Source organism: Arabidopsis lyrata (assembly GCF_000004255.2).
Source record: "Arabidopsis lyrata subsp. lyrata unplaced genomic scaffold ARALYscaffold_6, whole genome shotgun sequence".
Classification (NCBI taxonomy): Eukaryota; Viridiplantae; Streptophyta; class Magnoliopsida; order Brassicales; family Brassicaceae; genus Arabidopsis; species Arabidopsis lyrata.
This window is the reverse complement of record NW_003302550.1, coordinates 11450370-11467984: the sequence shown is the minus strand read 5'-3', so window position 1 is coordinate 11467984 and position 17615 is coordinate 11450370. Positions and strand designations below refer to the sequence as shown.

Below are 17615 nucleotides of genomic sequence, written 5' to 3'. Positions count from 1 at the left end.
TAGCCATATGGCTTGATTTGCTGCAGAACAAATCGCAATGTACTCGGCCTCAGCCGTTGATTGAGCAACCGTCTTCTGCTTGCTTGAGTTCCAACAACATGCCCCAGATCCAATCATAAAGACATAGCCGCTTGTACTCTTCTTGTCTTCCACTGAACCACCCCAATCACTATCGGAGAATCCCACCAACTCTGGTTCTTCTACTCGCTTGAACTGAATGCCATAGTTCAAAGTACCTTTAACATACCTTAGAACTCGCTTGGCTTCTTGGTAATGTTGCATCGTTGGAGCAGCCATGTAACGAGACAGGTATGAACTTGCATACATGATGTCTGGCCGTGAAGCACAAAGATATAGCAAACCTCCGATTATGCTTCTATACTTTGTAACATCTTCAAGGTTCTCCTTTAAGACTTCCTTCTTCTTTCCATGAGGAGTTAATGGTGTTGACAGACTTTTGCAGTCTTGCATTCCAAATTTCTTCAAGAGCTTCTTTGCATAATTTTCTTGTGACAAGAAAATACCTTCTTCGTTTTGGGTTACTTCCATGCCGAGAAAGTAACTTAGCTCTCCTAAGTCGGTCATTTCAAACTCATTCTTCATCTCCTCCTTGAATTGTTTAATCTCCTTTATTTTGCTTCCCGTGACTATGATGTCATCAACATATAAACTAACCACCATTATCTCCTTTGAGGTCTTCTTCACATAAAGCGCTGCATCATTGATGCTTCTCACAAAGCCATTCTTGATAAAATATCCATCAATACGTCCATACCATGCTCTAGGAGCTTGCTTTAAACCGTATAGCGCTTTGTGAAGTTTAAGAACTTTTCCTTCTTCTCCTTCTTCTATGAACCCTGGTGGCTGTTCTATGTAAACTTCTTCTTCCAAATATCCATTTAAGAATGCTGACTTTACATCCATTTGAAAGAGTTTCCATCCTTGTTGAGCCGCAATCGCCATTACGATCCTTATTGTATCATATCTTGAAACCGGTGCAAAAGTTTCAAGATAATCCACACCATACTCTTGCTTTGTGTTTGATTGCTTCTCCACTTGCATCAGTCTTCAAACGAAAGATCCATTTGACACTGATCACATTTTTGTCTTTTGGTCTTGCCACAACTTGCCATGTTTTGTTCTTCTCGATCATCCGCAACTCTTCTCTCATGGCTTCTATCCATTTTCCATCTTTCATTGCTTCTTCCAAGGCTTGTGGTTCTTCAGCCATCATGAGACACATCTCATGTATAAGTGCCTCTCCTTCAACTTCATCGGTTTGGTTCATGAGATCATTGATTGATCGGAAACCTCTTGGACCAACATAATTTTCTCCTTCTTCTTCTGAGTTTTGAACTGCTCTGTTTGAAATATGAAGTTGATTCAAAGCGTTGCTCACTTGATCTATTTCAGCGTTTAGATCATTTCCTCCTCCTTGTTCTTGTGAGTTGATCTTGACTTGCGATAGAATCGATTTTCTTTCTCCTTTTTCATCATGACTCCATGTTTTCTTCTCATCGAATGTCACATCTCTTGACACTTCGATTTTTTCTTCATTTAGCAATAACACTCTATACCCTTTTGATTCGTTGCTGTAGCCTACGAACAGCCCTTGTTTGGCTTTAGTGTCAAGCTTTCTTCTCTTCTCATCCGGTATGTGTATGTAACATACACACCCAAAAACTTTCAAGTGATCAACACTTGGTTTCTTTCCGCTCCATATCTCAATTGGTGTAACTCCTTTTTCCAATGAATTAGATGGCAATCTGTTTTGCAAGTATGTTGATGTTGCAATAGCTTCAGCCCAAAGCTTGTTAGATAACTTCTTCTCTTCGATCATTGATCTTGCCATCTCTACAAGCGTTCTGTTTCTTCTTTCCGCTATACCATTTTGTTGTGGAGAGTAGGGAGTCGTTATCTCATGATGTATGCCACTCTCTTGACATAGTTTGATGAATTCTCTCGATAGAAATTCACCACCTCCATCTGTTCTAAGCCTTTTGATCCGATTCTCCGATTGGTTCTCCACATAAGGCTTGAATATCTTGAACTTTGTGATCACTTCACTCTTGTTTTTCAAGAAATATACCCACGTCATTCTTGAGAAATCATCAATAAACGTGAGGAAGTACTTGCTCCCGTTTATTGACTCCGTTTGCATTGGACCACACACGTCCGAATGAATAAGCTCCAAGGTTTTGTTTGTGTTGCTTTGAGATTTCTTTGGAAAGCTCCTCCTTGGTTGTTTTCCCATCTCACAAGCCGCACATACGCCTTTTATTACTTCGAATTTTGGAAGATCTTCTACACTCTTTAGCGTTTGCATTTTCTCCATCTTGTCATAGTTCACATGACCAAAACGCTTGTGCCAGAGATTTGTTTGTTCTTCTTTTTCTTCGAAAGCCACATATGCTTCTTCTCTTGAATTTTTCCAACGAATTGGAAAGCTTCTGTTCTTCATCTTGATCTCCAAGATTTTTCTTCCTTTTACGTCTTGAATCACACACTTGTTGCCTTCAAAGATGACCCGATATCCATTTGATATCATTTGGGAGACACTAAGCAAATTTCTTGCTAGTTCGGGTACATAAAGTACATCTTTGATGACATGATCTCCTTTGGTTGTGGTTACTCTTATGTCTCCTTTGCCTTCGGAAACGACTTTCCCACCATTACCAATCTTTATGGTAATTTTCTTGCTGCGATCCAAGGTTATGAAGTATCTAATGTCTTTAGACATGTGATTGGTGCACCCACTATCTACCAACCACGTTTCTTCTTTGATTGTTGAGATCTCTTTTTCTTCAACAGCACTAAATAGCATATGACACCCATCTTCATCTTCATCTTCTGATTCTTCAATACTTAGATGTGCTCTTTCACCTTTTCTAAGTTTACAATCTTTGGCTATGTGTCCTGGCTTGTCGCACACGTAGCATCTTCTTTCATAGTTTGCACCTCTTTGTGAAACGCTTTCACTCTTCTTTCTGAAACAATCTACCTCATTGTGATTGTTCTTCTTACACACGCCACACCACATGTTGGTCTTCCCATGGCGATCTTTGTTTTGCTTGTTTCCTCCTCTTGAACCAAGCTTTTCTCCATAAAACGCACCCTCATTGATACGATCTTCTCGGAGATTTAAACGCCTCTCATGCGCCTTCAATGTTCCTATCAACTCTGTGACAGAAAGAGTTGATAGATCTTTTGTTTGTTCAAGTACCGCAACGATGCTGTCGAATTGTTGTGGTACGGAGATTAGAATCTTTTGAACCACTTGGTAATCGGACTTCTCTTCTCCATGAACTCTTAGTTGATTACTCAGATTAATCAACTTGGTTGTGAAATCATTTATGGTTTCACCTTCCTCCATCTTCAGATTCTCATACTCTCTTCTCAAAGTCTGAAGATTGATCATCTTTACTTGTGAACTTCCTTGGAACTCCATTTCCAAAGCATTCCAAGCATCTTTTGCGGTCGACGCGGGAGCAATTCTCGGAAATATAGATTCTGAGACTGCACTTTGAAGGATTTGGAGAGCCAACATGTCTTTCATCAATTGATCTTCTCTCTCTCTAATCGATTCCGATGTGCTTTCAGAAGATGGATTCGCCGTGACTCCGTTTTCGACAATCTCCCATAACTTTCGTGTCTTCAAGATGGTAATCATTTTAATTTTCCAGAACCCGTATGATTCACCATTGAAAATTGGAATAACTTGCTGCATTGTTGTCTCCATAGCTCTGATACCATGTAGAACTTTGAACTCTCAAAGTGTTTAAGGATCGGACAACACAGATTTTACTCTGTTTTGTCTTACCTCTCTGTTTTGTATAACGTAAAACCACACACTTTTATTAGATATATAAACTGTATTTATAGTTTTACATGACACACTTTGACTAAGGGACACGTCTCTACAAGACAACCCAATGTAGAGACACATACATACACGTGTAACTGTTTTGCAGTTAACGATTCTATTCGTATCTCTTCGGTGTGTAATACGAATAGTTTATACATAACAAAACTCAGTTACTTAACTCTATAATATAAGACTCTAAATAAAACTACCATGAAGACTTGATCACGACCAACATCTCCAACCTTATTTTACAGAGAAATAGACGCCATTGATGTGCACACACACACAAAAAAAAAAAAAAAAAAAAAAAGGATTCAACTTCAACTCGAGCTTTATTACCTTTGGAACGAGGACATCGAAGGCAGCAACTGTCTTTCCATCATCGTTAAGTCTCATGTAGAAAGCTTTGATCTCTTTGGGGTAGTTATAGACAATAAGAGGCTTTTGAAACATTAGTAACCCTTTTCGAAATAGTTTTTAAGGATTATAGAAGAAGAAAGACCTTTCATGCTCAGATGCTAAGTCGATTCCCCACTCCACTTGGTTCTCAAATTTCTTTCCTTGAGCCACAGCTTTCTCAAGTAGCGTTATTGCTTCGGTGTATGTTACTCGACCAAACCCAGTCGAGGCAACCAATAGTAGCCTGTCAATGCAGGCTTTGTCGACATTCTTAGCCATAAGTTTCATGTCATCATCACACTTTTCAAGCAACGAATTGCAAATGTCTTTCACAAGTGCCTCTGCGCAGTTCATAGCCTCCTACAAACAAAAATTTTAAAGCTGTTACTGCGGCGGCGACCAAAGAAAATAAAAATAAAAATAATCAAATGTTTTGTTACCTCTACACCGGCAAAAGCTAATTCAACCTCAACCATCCAGAACTCAGCAAGATGCCTTGAGGTGTGAGACTTCTCTGCCCGGAAAGTGGGGCCAAATGTATACACATCACCCATACTGCAAGCGTAGGTTTCGGCGTGTAATTGACCAGAAACTGTGAGGAAAGCTTGACGAGCAAAGAAATCTTGGGAATAATCAATTTTTCCATCCTTTTTAGGTAATCCAGGCTTAAGCCTTGACCTCTCTTCAACCTTAGCTAAAGTCTCCTTTGCTTCAGTGAGTTGAGCAACGGAAGCAGTAATCTCTTGCTTGCTTGCTTTGGCAGCTTTGAGTTGCGCTACAGCTTCACCTTTCTCCTTGACAATGAGCTTGGCAGCTTCAATGTCAGCCTCGGTGGGCGACTTGTCGTCAGATTGGTTGATCAAGGTTGTGACTTGGAACATTTCACCAGCACCTTCGCAATCACTTGTTGTGATGATAGGAGTGTGAATGTGACAGATATCATGTTCATCACAGAAAAGGTGAGCCTCAAGAGTAATCTTACGTCGGATTCTTGTAACTGCTGCCATCTGTTTCAAGTCGAACGAACACTTTAACAAAGTAATTATTTCCCGATAAAAACTCTAAAGAATATGTAATCAAATAGCAAGTTTTACCGTGGTGGTCCTTGCACGAAAATTAGTATAGTCTCTCAAATGCTCTAGAGTCAGCTTCGTCTTAGGAATCGGGTACGTAGCCGGATCCACCGTTCCCACATCAATCACCTTCTCGGCGCTAAGCTCAATCTTCTGCTTCGTAGCTTTACCTTCCGGAGGAATCTTCAAACATCCATCAACGGTCAGACAAGTTCCCGTCGCAACCAACTTGGAGACATCTGACACACAAGCATCCACCTTGACCTGAAGATTCGCTGCGCAGGATCCATCGTTCACCTCAAGAAAAGCGAAACTCCCTTTTCCTTGCTCCCTTCCCGTTTTAACCCACCCGCTGATTTCGACCTTCTGACCGGCAAGTCTATTAACTCCGGTGAATCGGAGAAGATGAACACGAGCAAAGAAGAATCGGAGTCAAAGAGAATCTTTATTCAACAGTCTAAAAACAGAGTTTGTTACAAAACTTGTTAAAAATAAAACTGTAATCTTAAGCTTATATATACAACTTAATAATCGACATTAAACCAATACCAAGTTAACCAGAGTTAACCGGATCAAACCATCTCCAATAAAGTCCAGCTCCACCATCGGGTCGAGTTCAATCGCTATTTTTTAGTATTGAGTTAAATCGTTCTCCTCTAATCTACTAATACATGTATTGACCTATCTTTGCAGGGAAAGAAAATGCATGGCTCAGTAAAGAATGACTTGGTGAGCAAGTATGCTAATCAAATCTCTGTTGGTGATTGGATGTTCATTGAAAATTTTCAACTCAACTATGTGAGTCGTCAATTCAGACCTACTACACATCTCTACAATATGTCATTCCAAACAGGGATCGTGGTCATTCCATGTGACCAAAAATCAGATTCTAATTTTCGGTCACTTGCAAAGTTTTACATTTATAAATATAAAAATATAATAACAATAAAAATATATCTATATGCAAAATCTACATTAAACATATTTTATTTTTAATACCATAAATCGTAACTTAATCAATTATATGTTTTCGTTTCACTATTTTACAACATCAAACATAAACATGCTAATGGATTAATCGTACAAGAATAAATATATACTTATATATATGAACATTCATCAAATACAACAAAAATGTATAATCCAACATAGAGTTTACCTAAAAAATCAAACTATTTTTTTTTATAAAAAGATATAGCCATGCGGTGTACCGCGGGTTCAAATCTAGTATCTTATATAATAAAGAAGGGTTCCACTTTAAAAAAACTCACCCGAGAGCGACACGTGTCAGTTTCATTAAAACCAATATCAAATCAAAACATTTCAATTAATACACATCATTTTTATTAACCAACAAAAATTAAATATGATGACACATCATCATTCCTATGACTTATTAAACTCACTAGATCATCACCCGTACTAAACTACGGGTTGAATTTTATTTATTACAAAATTTATATAATATATATATATATATATATTAGAACTAAGTTTTAATATATTATAGTAGTAAGTGAAAAAATATTAATTTTTTTGTCAGTCCCTATATACAATATTAGAATAAATATAAAATTTTTTCTATAATGCTCAATTATGGATAATTTTTTTTAAAGATATGAAAACGGAAAATAATTTTATTTTTCAAAAAGTAATATTTTTTGAACAATGAGTTAATTTATGTTAACAACCACAAAATAGGATTGCATATATTTCAGTTATATCAAAAATTAAAATATCATAAATGAATCACATATAAAACATAGATTATTTTGAATTAATTAAGAAAATTAGCTATTATATTGAATTAATATAGAAAATTCTTTTTCAATTTATAATTCTTTGGTTGTTGAAATAGAGATTTGTTTAAGCTAATCTAATTACAGAATTTGTTTGAGATTTATAATTACGGAATTTACCAATTATTCGCATAATCGAATATGTTATAAACCTATATTTAGTATATAATAATACCAAAATCAGCTCATGCATGGAGTCTATATTTTTATTTTAGAATCTCAATATTTCATTTTAAAATATTGCGTACACAATCTATTATATGTTAATTCTAAAATTGCTTGCGGAATCAAATTTTCAAATATTTAGAGGTGCCAAACCATATTTAAATGTTCTACACTATTTTTAAATATTCCAAATTAAAATATTTAAATTTTTTTGTAGTTTATAAAATTATGAATTTCAAAAAACAAATTATATGAAATTAAATATAACTATTCAAATAGTTTAAGGATCAAAACTCATTTCATCATATAATATATTATATTTAACCCACTACCTATTATAAATATTTTAAAAAATAATCAAATTAGAGTATTTATAATTTTTAACTTTTTGAACTATTAAGTATTGATGATATTCTCTAAAAATATCAAGTAAAACTTATTTTAAATGTTGCAAATTAAAATATTTAAATTTTTATTGTAGTATATAAAATTATACATTTCAAAAAAATAAATGTATGAAATCGAATATAAATATTCAAATTCTGACCCGTTGCTCAGTCGGAATTTTTGTTGACTTTATTGTTGTGTAAAAAAAATATATTACTCAAGTCTGAATTTTTGACCCGTTTAATTGTTTCCTTTATAGATTGAACAATTTATATGCGTTTTTAAAAATTCAAATCTTGGCATATGCAGAAAAAAAATTATTTTTTTTTATTATGTAGATGATATGATGATTTATTTGTTTCATATTAATATAATCATATAAAGATGAGAGGTGAAGTTTAATGATTAATAACAAATTAATATGGTAAGTTAGATATCAAATCTTATATGCTCATTTTGATTGGTAATTTAAAAAAAATAATAATAACAGATTTTTGTTTAATAATTTAATTAAATTAATTAAATGACATAAATTAGTATTTTACTTGTTTATCCTTAATAAATTGAATGAAATTTGTTCTAAAAGAAGATTTTTGTAATGACATTCTTAAGTAAATTCTTACAAAAGGAAAGGTTAGTTAAGGGTATCTTATAAAATGTACTCCCCAAATAATAGTATAGGATGTATTCGGATATTTGGTTCGGTTCGCAATAGTATCTGTTCGGTTTTAGGTATTTCGAATAGAAGAATTTAGTACCGCATTTGGGTATTTAAAATTTTAGATACGGTTCGATTTGGTTTCAGATTTTTTGGTTCGATTAAACTTTCGCTAAATTTTAGGAAATATCACTAAGAACTTTTGAATTTTTTATTTTCAGAGTTACGTATAAAAATCTTATATAATATAGAAGGGTTCCACTTTAAACATCTCACCAGAGAGCGACATGTGTCACTTTCATTAAAACCAATATCCAATCAAAACATTTCAATTAATACACATCATATTTATTAACCATTTGACACTTTAATCTTTTGACATGTATCATTTTTCTTTTAATTATAGTCCAATAAATTTATTCCAATGATTTTTACAAATAATAGATACAATATACATTTTTTATTGTTTTGGTACATTTTTCAATATTTAGATCTTCATTTTCTTAGCAAAATTTATAGTACAAAGTAAACATATATCAAACTATTTGATTACAAAATAATCTAAGGAAATACATTACAAGATTGATGTCCAATTTTTTAATATATATTCTTTCGACATGTGTCATTTCTAAATTAAAAATTTTGTCCAATAATTTATTCCATTGATTTTTGCAAACAATAGCGTGTATAATTGTAATATTAGATTATATTAAAGATATATTACCTTTCATTCTGGTCATCAATCTCTCTATCTCTAACATAGGAAATTAAATATTTTCAGTTTTATTTATGTTACATCTCGTTCTCAAAAGCTTATCTTAAATGAAATTGCATTCAAAAGAAGTCTATAAATTTTGCAACCCCTACTAAATAAGTTGGAAATACTATTTGAGGGTTTTCGAGTAGTTATTTTAAAAGTAGAAGATAAATTTGTAAAACATAGATACTTTGAGGGGTTTAATCAAAAACAAATCATTTCTATTCTTACACTAATCACTATGACACATAGGAAAGACACGTCAGCAAACCGGGTTCAAATATCAAAAGATTTTTTAAATTGAAAACGAATACCGGGATAATAATAACCAGGTCAAGAATAAGATAATAACGTTTCCAAACAGACCCTAAAATGATGCGACCTTCAAGTAAACGCTTCTTCTCTTTGTGCATATAAAAGTCCATTATTGATCAAGAGAGTCGTTTTCTTTCCTCTCCCCACTTTTTTAGCGTTTCTTAGATCTCTCTCTCTCTCTCTCTCACCATTGTCTTCTTCTTCTTCAACGGCGCTTTCGGATTTTGTTTTTCCTCAGGTAAGCTCAATTTCTCTCCTAGGTCTCCGGCGATCGTTGACGTGATCGCAATCATCTCGCCTTGTTCTTCGTTTCGAATCCGTCTCTTTCGATCGTGTTTCTGTTTCTTTAGTCTGTTGATTTCTTCGATCTATGTTGATTTGATAACGCGAATCGTGTTTTGATTGATCGATCATGAAGTATAGACGCTTGATTAGTGTATATCTATCTCCGTTAGGTTCATGATTCAACTATGTTTGTGAAGCTTTAGAATCGTAGAATCGATTCCTTAGGGTTTCGTTGTTCGTTTTTGTTCAAGAGGTTGTGTAGATTGATTTTGATCTGTACCTATGTCGTCACGAAGAACTAGATCAACGAGTTTGTGGCATCAATTTTGATTTGCTGGTTAGGTCACGTTTCTTATTGATTTGGAATCAGTTTTGACTATTAGGATTGTGATTGTTAGTGTAGATTTTGCAGCAGAAGTCATCGATTTGATCCCGTCTTTCGTTTGTTGATAGTGGATCTCACTTAGCAATGAAGTCAGGAGGATCATCTACATTGAATCCTTACGCAGCAGCTTACGTACCACTCTCGAAAAGAGAGGGTTCTTTGGCTGATACAAAGCCTGCCACACATCATCACGTGCAGCAGCAGCAGCAACATCATTATGTAGCTCATGGTTATGGAGTCCAAGGAATGGGAAGTTATCCTGGTTCTCAAATGTCGCCTAAGAAGTCCTCTGACATGGTATACAATCATCAGTTGAAAGATGAGGATTTGGAGATGGATATGGATATTGAGTACCTTTTAGTAACATTCGCTGGTCTTTCACATGAGTCTATCAATGATGTTTACTTGGCTAACAGTTGTGATCTTGATGCAACTATCGAAATGCTGAACCAGCTCGAGGTAATCCATTCACTATCAATAGATCCGTTGATTTGAAAGTTCACAGTATTGACTTTTGGTGTTTCTTCATACAGATTTACAGTACTGAAGCTCAGGAATACCTCCCAGACACACTGGACATTGGCGATGTACCTGAGACCATCACCGAGCCTTCAACCTCAACAGTTTCGAAACCAAAGAATGAAGCGAATGCATCATCATCATCATCATCCTCGGGTATCCACAACGCACCTGTATCCTCCTCCTGATTTGATGAGTCCTTAAAAAATGTGAAGTTTTTTTTTCTTAAGTTTCTTGCAAATGGATGATATCAAGTTTATGATATTCTTAGGAGATCTCTTTCTATATTTTCCCCACTTTGTCTCTGGGAAAAGAGAGTACAATGTATAGTTTTTAAAAAAATTCAGTTTGAGAATTGGGATTTTTCTTTTGTGGTTTGAGAAAAAGCTACGAATCAATCTTTACTCTTTTGGCCATTTTGCTGCTCGATATTATGAATCAATGATATGTTGCTATTGTAGATTCCTTATATAAATGCTAATAATGACTGAAATATCCGTTAATTATGTTAGTCAACCAAAATAATTGTAATCAATGTCAATGTACAAATTGGTAGAGCAAGTTAAAAGATAGTCTGACAAAATTGTAAATGCAGCTACTTTTGCGGCTCTTATGTCTCTCTCTGGGTACTATTATTAGAATTATCTAAATAAGTACTTTGCTAGAACAAAAAATAAATAAAAAAGGAGAAAAATGAGGAAAATAGATTCCGTGAATTTCTGTGTGTGTTTAAACCTGCAAAAGCTGTCATATAATGATTTTAGAGTAAATTATCAAAGATCAATCTGTTCCAGTAGAAGAAAAAAAAACAAAAAACAAGTCGGTGATCTTTTTGTTTTTCCTCTTTCTACAGAACAACTAGTCTTTTCTTCTTCATTTGTTCAATCATACATTGGAGATTTTGAAGATCTGATTCTTTTATTTCTGGGTTTGATTTAGAAGAGAAGATTAAATTTTATAAAACGAAAAAAAAGATGGGTTTGGATTATTACAATATATTGAAAGTGAATAGAAACGCAACAGAGGATGATCTAAAGAAATCTTATAGAAGATTGGCTATGAAATGGCATCCTGACAAAAACCCTAATACTAAAACAGAAGCTGAAGCCAAGTTTAAACAGATCTCTGAGGCTTATGAGGCAAGTCTTTCCATTTTTCTTTTTGTTGCTAATCTTCATTCTCTTGTTCCCTTAGATCCATTGCTTTAGCTAAAGATTTATGGAATGAGTTTGTTTTCTTGGGATATAAGCAAAAAAATGAATCTCCTCAAGCAGATATTCTTGAGGCATATGAGGCAATGTTGTTGCATTGCTAACCATTGATTTCGTCCTAAGAATGTTTTTTTTTTGTGGGGAATGTTTCAGGTCTTGAGTGATCCGCAGAAGCGAGCGGTATATGATCAATACGGGGAAGAAGGATTAAGCGATATGCCGCCTCCTGGGAGCATGGGAAACAATGGAAGAGCGGGCGGTTTTAACCCGAGAAATGCAGAAGATATATTTGCAGAGTTCTTTGGAAGTAGTCCATTTGGGTTTGGATCAGCTGGTGGTCCTGGAAGGTCAATGAGGTTTCAATCAGACGGTGGAGGAGGAATGTTTGGCGGATTTGGTGGTGGAAACAACGGAAGCGAAAACAATATATTCAGAACTTACAGCGAAGGCACTCCTGCGCCTAAGAAACCTCCACCGGTTGAGAGCAAATTGCCTTGTAGCCTTGAAGAGTTGTATTCTGGATCAACTAGGAAAATGAAGATCTCTAGATCCATTGTTGACGCTAACGGGTAAACTTTTTCTTTTAGACTTCTTGTTCTTAAGTTTCAAGAATGGTGGCAATTTTTTTTTTGTTCATTGGTGTTTCTTTGGATGGTGCAGGAGACAGGCGCAAGAAACAGAGATTCTAACGATTGTTGTGAAACCGGGATGGAAGAAAGGGACGAAGATCAAGTTTCCGGACAAAGGAAATGAGCAAGTGAATCAATTACCAGCTGATTTAGTGTTTGTAATCGACGAGAAACCGCACGATTTGTTCAAGAGAGATGGGAATGATCTCATCACAAGCCAAAGAGTAACGCTAGCAGAAGCTATAGGAGGAACAACTGTGAATATCAACACGCTCGATGGGCGGAATCTACCCGTTGGTATCTCGGAAATCGTAAGTCCCGGGTATGAGTTTGTGGTTCCTGGAGAAGGGATGCCAATAGCTAAAGAACCAAGAAACAAAGGCGATCTCAAGATCAAATTCGATGTTCAGTTTCCAGCAAGATTGACAACAGAGCAGAAATCCGCACTCAAGCGGGTCTTAGCAAGTTGAAGAACTGAGATCTTTCTTCCTGTAATCTGTACAAATCTTTGATTATGTTGAATTCAAACTTTTATGCTTAATAGACTCCATTATTCAAAGGTTTACAATTCTATTGAAACACTACAAAACAAAAAAAGCTGATGATAGAGAAGTCAATACACCTAACAAACTTTAATTACACAAACGCATTCACAAAGATCAAAATCCTCTGTTCCTACGTGTACTGTACTGTTGTTGTCTAGGTGTGTTTTGATAGGCCTTCCATCCACTCGATGGTCCCGCAACTGGTTGTTGTTGTGCTGGTGGTCTAGCCATGGTTCTGCTATGAAATTGAGGACTCAAGTCAGGAGGTGGTGGTGGCAGTTGAACTTGGTGGCCTGTGACTTGCGGTTGCCATTCAGGAATGTCATCATCGTCATCATCCTCATGACCATCCCATGGTCGTTTACTACCACTACCTGCTGAATTTCCATATTTAAGAATGAGCTCCCTTACTTGATCCATAGACCGAGACTGAGGCGGTGGTTGAGGAAAAGAAGTAACCGGTCCACTGGAGGAACTGAAGTTAAATTCCGGCAAATCATCGTCATCTTTCGCAGCTACTGGCCCAAATCCAGGTGGCACGTCTTCATCATCATCATCACAACCAACCAAACCATGATTCCTCATGGATGCAACATTTACAACAGGCGGCGGATTCGTAACATTCACACAACTAGACCTTTTGTTTTCTGGAGCCAACACAGACTTCTTAGCACCAGAAGAAGAATGCTGACGTTTGAATCCAGGCTTATGTCGTGAGCCAGGAGACGCGACAACTGCACGCCTCCACACAACAACACCGATCAACCCGATATCCTCTGAACACTTGACCTCATCAAAATGGTCCTTGGAGATGATTTTGCTCAACAACTCAAGTATTTCACCGCGTGGTGGACAGAGGTAAAGCTCAACGCCTGAGGTTGGTTCTGCATAGCCAACTCTTTGGTCAGCTACGTACGACTTAGTAACCTGACCCCAAAAAGAAAAGGACAAAGGCAAAGACTTATAAGCAAAACTAATAAATGTCTTATGTACTAAAAGAAGTAAAATGACAATATATAAAAATTAAAAGAATAATAATCAGAATTAGAATTAATACCTCAAAAAGACTATCACGTTGGCTCTGAGAGATACCATCCTTGCAAACCACGTTCATTACCTGCAATTTAATGTACCAGCTTGATTATTATTTACACTAATTACGAAAAATGCATATAAGAAGAAACTTTGTCCTCTAAGACAAAGAAATATGTTTCGAGCGAGAATCTATTTTGGGTCAAGATCTGCAAGTAGTTTAAGGACCAAGTTCTGGCGTTTGTGGTCTGGTCACTTTCTCTCTGTAAGAGATTCTTGGTAACATTTTGATGATTCTATCTCCTACCTAGTTAACGATACAACTAAAAGTGATTTGGCATACAAAATTTCATGATTTTATACAAAATTTCAGATTCAATCCACAGTTGATTCTCTGGTCAATCAGGGCTTTTTTTTTACTGTCCCGGTCCTGTTTCACAGATGTAGATCAACCGTGAGCTTTTTTGCTTTCTGGGTTCCATGTTTTAGCTAATGGGAACTGGGGAGCCTAATCTCTGCAGTAAGAAAGGACTTCCAATATTGAGATGAGATTTTGTGGATCTATTATTGCTTGTGTAGTAGTAGTAGTAACAAAGAAGAGAGTGAAGCTAATAGTGCTAATGCTACTACAAAGATAATGCACGCAATAAACTTTGTATACCATTAAGACACGGCTTCGAGACAACGGAAGCTCTTTTACAAACTTCCCAAACGCGCTGAGTCTCACTCTACCCTTTACCTCCACCATTGTTGGCCACTCGCCTGTCTTTGCTTTCTCACCACTGCACGAGCAAATCGAGTCAGACACAATGTATGATTCAATGATACCCACATAAGATCCTTTTCTCATTCCATCTTTTGTTCTACAAATTAAATAAACATCAGAGTGTGATATAATTCTACATGTACTCTTTTGTGAGCTGTTTCCTATTAAGTCTAAACTTAGCTTCATGCATATCTTTGGTACTAATAACCCATTTCTATAATGGTTTGATTTCACTATGTTCGAATCCAAATAGCAAACAAGAGATAAAAGTTTAAAGTAATTAAGAAGACTTGCCTCTTGAAAATTCCAGTGACTGAGACAACGGAAGCGGCACTAAGCTGCAGTATACCATCCCATATTCGGTCCTCTTTAATGTTATCAACCAAAAGTATTTCTTCAGGTTTAGAGACATCAGTGTCGAGTTTGACACCAGCATCCGGTTTTGGGGAAGTTACATTAGTCATTATGAGTTCTGTTTTGGAAGAGACGCTCTCACTGGGTTCCTTTGGAGACTGTTTTGGAGATCTTGAAGGTGATTTTGAATGTGACCCATCTTTAGAGTCACTCTTCTCAGATGCAGGCTCTTCCTTTACAGGAGGATGCTCATGTGGACTGCCAAATGGAGGTTCTGAGTTCAGGGATTCCATGAACTCATCAAGCGATACAATTGGAGGAAGAAAACCCACATCCTTCATCTCATCATCCATTGACAGACCATGCATTGGATCAATCTCCTCTGTTGGGGGCAGAGTCATAGCAGATGATGTTCCCTGGTTGAGTTTTATGTTCTTATCATTCGAGTCATTTTTCTTTAAAGTGGATTTGGTAGATGATTTCGCGGATTTTGCTTTGGCTCGAGGTTTACTATGTGAGGTAATCTCAGCAGAGACATCCACTGTCCCACTATCAACAGGATCAATTTCTACCTGGAACTCACCTTTATGCGTTTTCCTCACCAGATTTCTGACATCAATGTCTGCATCCCGCAGGACAACCATCTCCGCCATCTCTTCTGCTTTTGCTTGTCGCCACTGAGAAAGCTCCTTAGAAGCAAGTTCCTCAGCTGTCATATTACACAATCTCTCTGGAGATATCTTTCCGGACATGACACTTTCTCTTAGCTCAGGATTGTTCTTATCCTTCAAATTGAATAAGAGAGACCTTCCCTTCTCTTTGTACTTCTTGTTCACACCTCTAAATAGCTTAAAAAGTTCCAACTCAATTTTAGATGCCAAGAGCTCTGGATCCTCAAACGACTTTTGAGGTTCATTCTCCCCAAAATCTGAAACAGGTTCCAAAACCCATGAGAGGCCATTACCCTGTAAAAGTTCATCCCCAGAAAAAATACTATCACTAAAACGAACATCATCACAGGGGAAAACCTCGTCAAATTGAGTTTTCTGTACATCAGATTGATTAACATAATTCATCTTTGTGTCATTGGAACTCTCTTGCGACAAAATTCTTCCATTGCCATTCTTCTGCCCAAAACTATCATCCCTTGTTGACAATGCCGGTGTGATGTCTTCAGCTACTGTAACACTAGTACCATCAGCTGAGGCAGGCTCATTACTTTCAGCTATTGGAACACTTGCTTCTTCAGTCTCTGAATTCTTTTTCTCTTTCGGAGATTCCTCATGCTCGTGAACCAAAGCCAAGGCAGCTGCTAATGATTCCTTCATTTTAGATCTTAAAGACTCGTTACCATCATTCTGTGTTTTCACCGACCCTTGTGACAGGCCTGATTGTTTCTTGTTCATCACTTGCTTCCCAGATTTTTGGGAAGCAGGTTCCATTTGCCTTGATCTCTTAGCAGACGTTGGTGGATGTTCCGTCTTGGAAGAAAGAGTAGCAGGTGGCGGCATATGACCCCGCTCAATACTTTCTGAATAAAATTGTTCTAGCCATGGTCTGTGATGCACTGGCTCTACTCGCCTATTTGGTGCATCTAACTTCTCGGAAGCAGCAGAACCACCGAGAGTCGACTGAGACTCTGGTGGTGAATTACGCTTCCCTGCCCCTGGAAGGATACTACATGCAGATACAGAACTCTCTCCAGAATACGAATGTGCAACAGGAAGTTGAAACTGAGGCATCAAAGACTGAGTATCAACCAACATAGAGGATTGAAAAGGGACATCCTCAGGTTCAAATCGGAATGCCAAAGGACCAGAGACAGATGTTTCCATAGGCTCTTGTTCCATGTCTGAAACTGAGATATGCTGATCATTTGATCCTACTATCTCTATCAGATTCGTTTCTCCAAAAGTATCTGTCTCCAGATCAATATGCTCTGTTCCCATATTACTGGACATGATACTAAACCACAACAGCGATATCCAAACATTCACTTCAACAGCTCTGAGAAAAACAAAAATAAAATATTTGGTTTAGAATAAAAACAAAAAATTTGATTCAATCCTACAACATAATCCGATCACAGAAGAAGAACACACATCTCCATTTTCATTTCCGATTACAGGAAAAAACAAAATCAAAACCCAAAAAAAAAAAAACAAAACCCATTTCTAAGAAGATTCAACAACAGCCAAATCAAACAATATACACTAACATAAACCAAATAAAATTCGAAATTGGAGACCATGAAAATTTACCTGATTTCAAACAAGTTCACTGGAAAATCAATCGGAGCAAGATATGTGCGAAGGGAAGAGGAAACCCTAAAAGCTTCTGGATTTGGGGATAAGAGTTTTTTTCAGCTGTCTCGGTGACGGAACCAGTTTCTTCTAGAGATGATTAGTGGAGGAGGGTAGTACTTGTGATAAGGCCAAAATCCTATATGGGCTTTACTAATAGGCCCATAT

At 36.6% G+C, this 17615-nt stretch overlaps 4 protein-coding genes across 7 annotated transcripts; 2 read left to right on the top strand and 2 right to left on the bottom strand.

Moving 5' to 3' along the window:
* Positions 1–4202: 4202 nt before the first annotated feature.
* Positions 4203–5943, bottom strand: LOC9310336 (asparagine--tRNA ligase, cytoplasmic 3). The gene is made up of 4 exons (XM_021020449.1): positions 5906–5943; positions 5359–5716; positions 4705–5271; positions 4203–4624 (listed from the first exon to the last, which is right to left on the bottom strand). The coding sequence occupies exons 1-4, from the start codon at positions 5941–5943 to the stop codon at positions 4343–4345; spliced, it is 1245 nt and encodes a 414-aa protein (XP_020876108.1). The 3' UTR covers positions 4203–4342.
* Positions 5944–9534: 3591 nt separating this feature from the next.
* On the top strand, positions 9535–10975 carry LOC9310335 (polyadenylate-binding protein-interacting protein 6). 3 transcript variants are annotated; one of them, XM_002874222.2, is made up of 3 exons: positions 9535–9656; positions 10157–10547; positions 10622–10975. In XM_002874222.2, the coding sequence occupies exons 2-3, from the start codon at positions 10173–10175 to the stop codon at positions 10793–10795; spliced, it is 549 nt and encodes a 182-aa protein (XP_002874268.1). In that variant the 5' UTR covers positions 9535–9656; positions 10157–10172; the 3' UTR covers positions 10796–10975. The 3 variants fall into 3 exon arrangements, with proteins under 3 accessions (XP_002874268.1, XP_020876238.1, XP_020876237.1); XM_021020579.1 differs by having other exon boundaries at positions 10116–10547; XM_021020578.1 differs by having other exon boundaries at positions 10107–10547.
* A 123-nt stretch (positions 10976–11098) lies between these two features.
* LOC9308239 (dnaJ homolog subfamily B member 1) lies at positions 11099–13006 on the top strand. Its single transcript, XM_021020577.1, has 3 exons — positions 11099–11746; positions 11972–12387; positions 12479–13006. Exons 1-3 carry the CDS (start codon positions 11582–11584, stop codon positions 12915–12917), a joined length of 1020 nt encoding a protein of 339 aa, XP_020876236.1. The 5' UTR covers positions 11099–11581; the 3' UTR covers positions 12918–13006.
* LOC9310334 (transcription factor bye1) lies at positions 12965–17552 on the bottom strand. Of its 2 annotated transcripts, XM_021020575.1 has the most exons (5): positions 17406–17552; positions 15085–17151; positions 14686–14806; positions 14050–14109; positions 12965–13919 (listed from the first exon to the last, which is right to left on the bottom strand). In XM_021020575.1, the coding sequence occupies exons 2-5, from the start codon at positions 17103–17105 to the stop codon at positions 13107–13109; spliced, it is 3015 nt and encodes a 1004-aa protein (XP_020876234.1). In that variant the 5' UTR covers positions 17106–17151; positions 17406–17552; the 3' UTR covers positions 12965–13106. The 2 variants fall into 2 exon arrangements, with proteins under 2 accessions (XP_020876234.1, XP_020876235.1); XM_021020576.1 differs by lacking the exons at positions 12965–13919; positions 14050–14109 and adding an exon at positions 14241–14539 and having other exon boundaries at positions 17406–17551.
* Between the last annotated feature and the right edge of the window lie 63 nt (positions 17553–17615).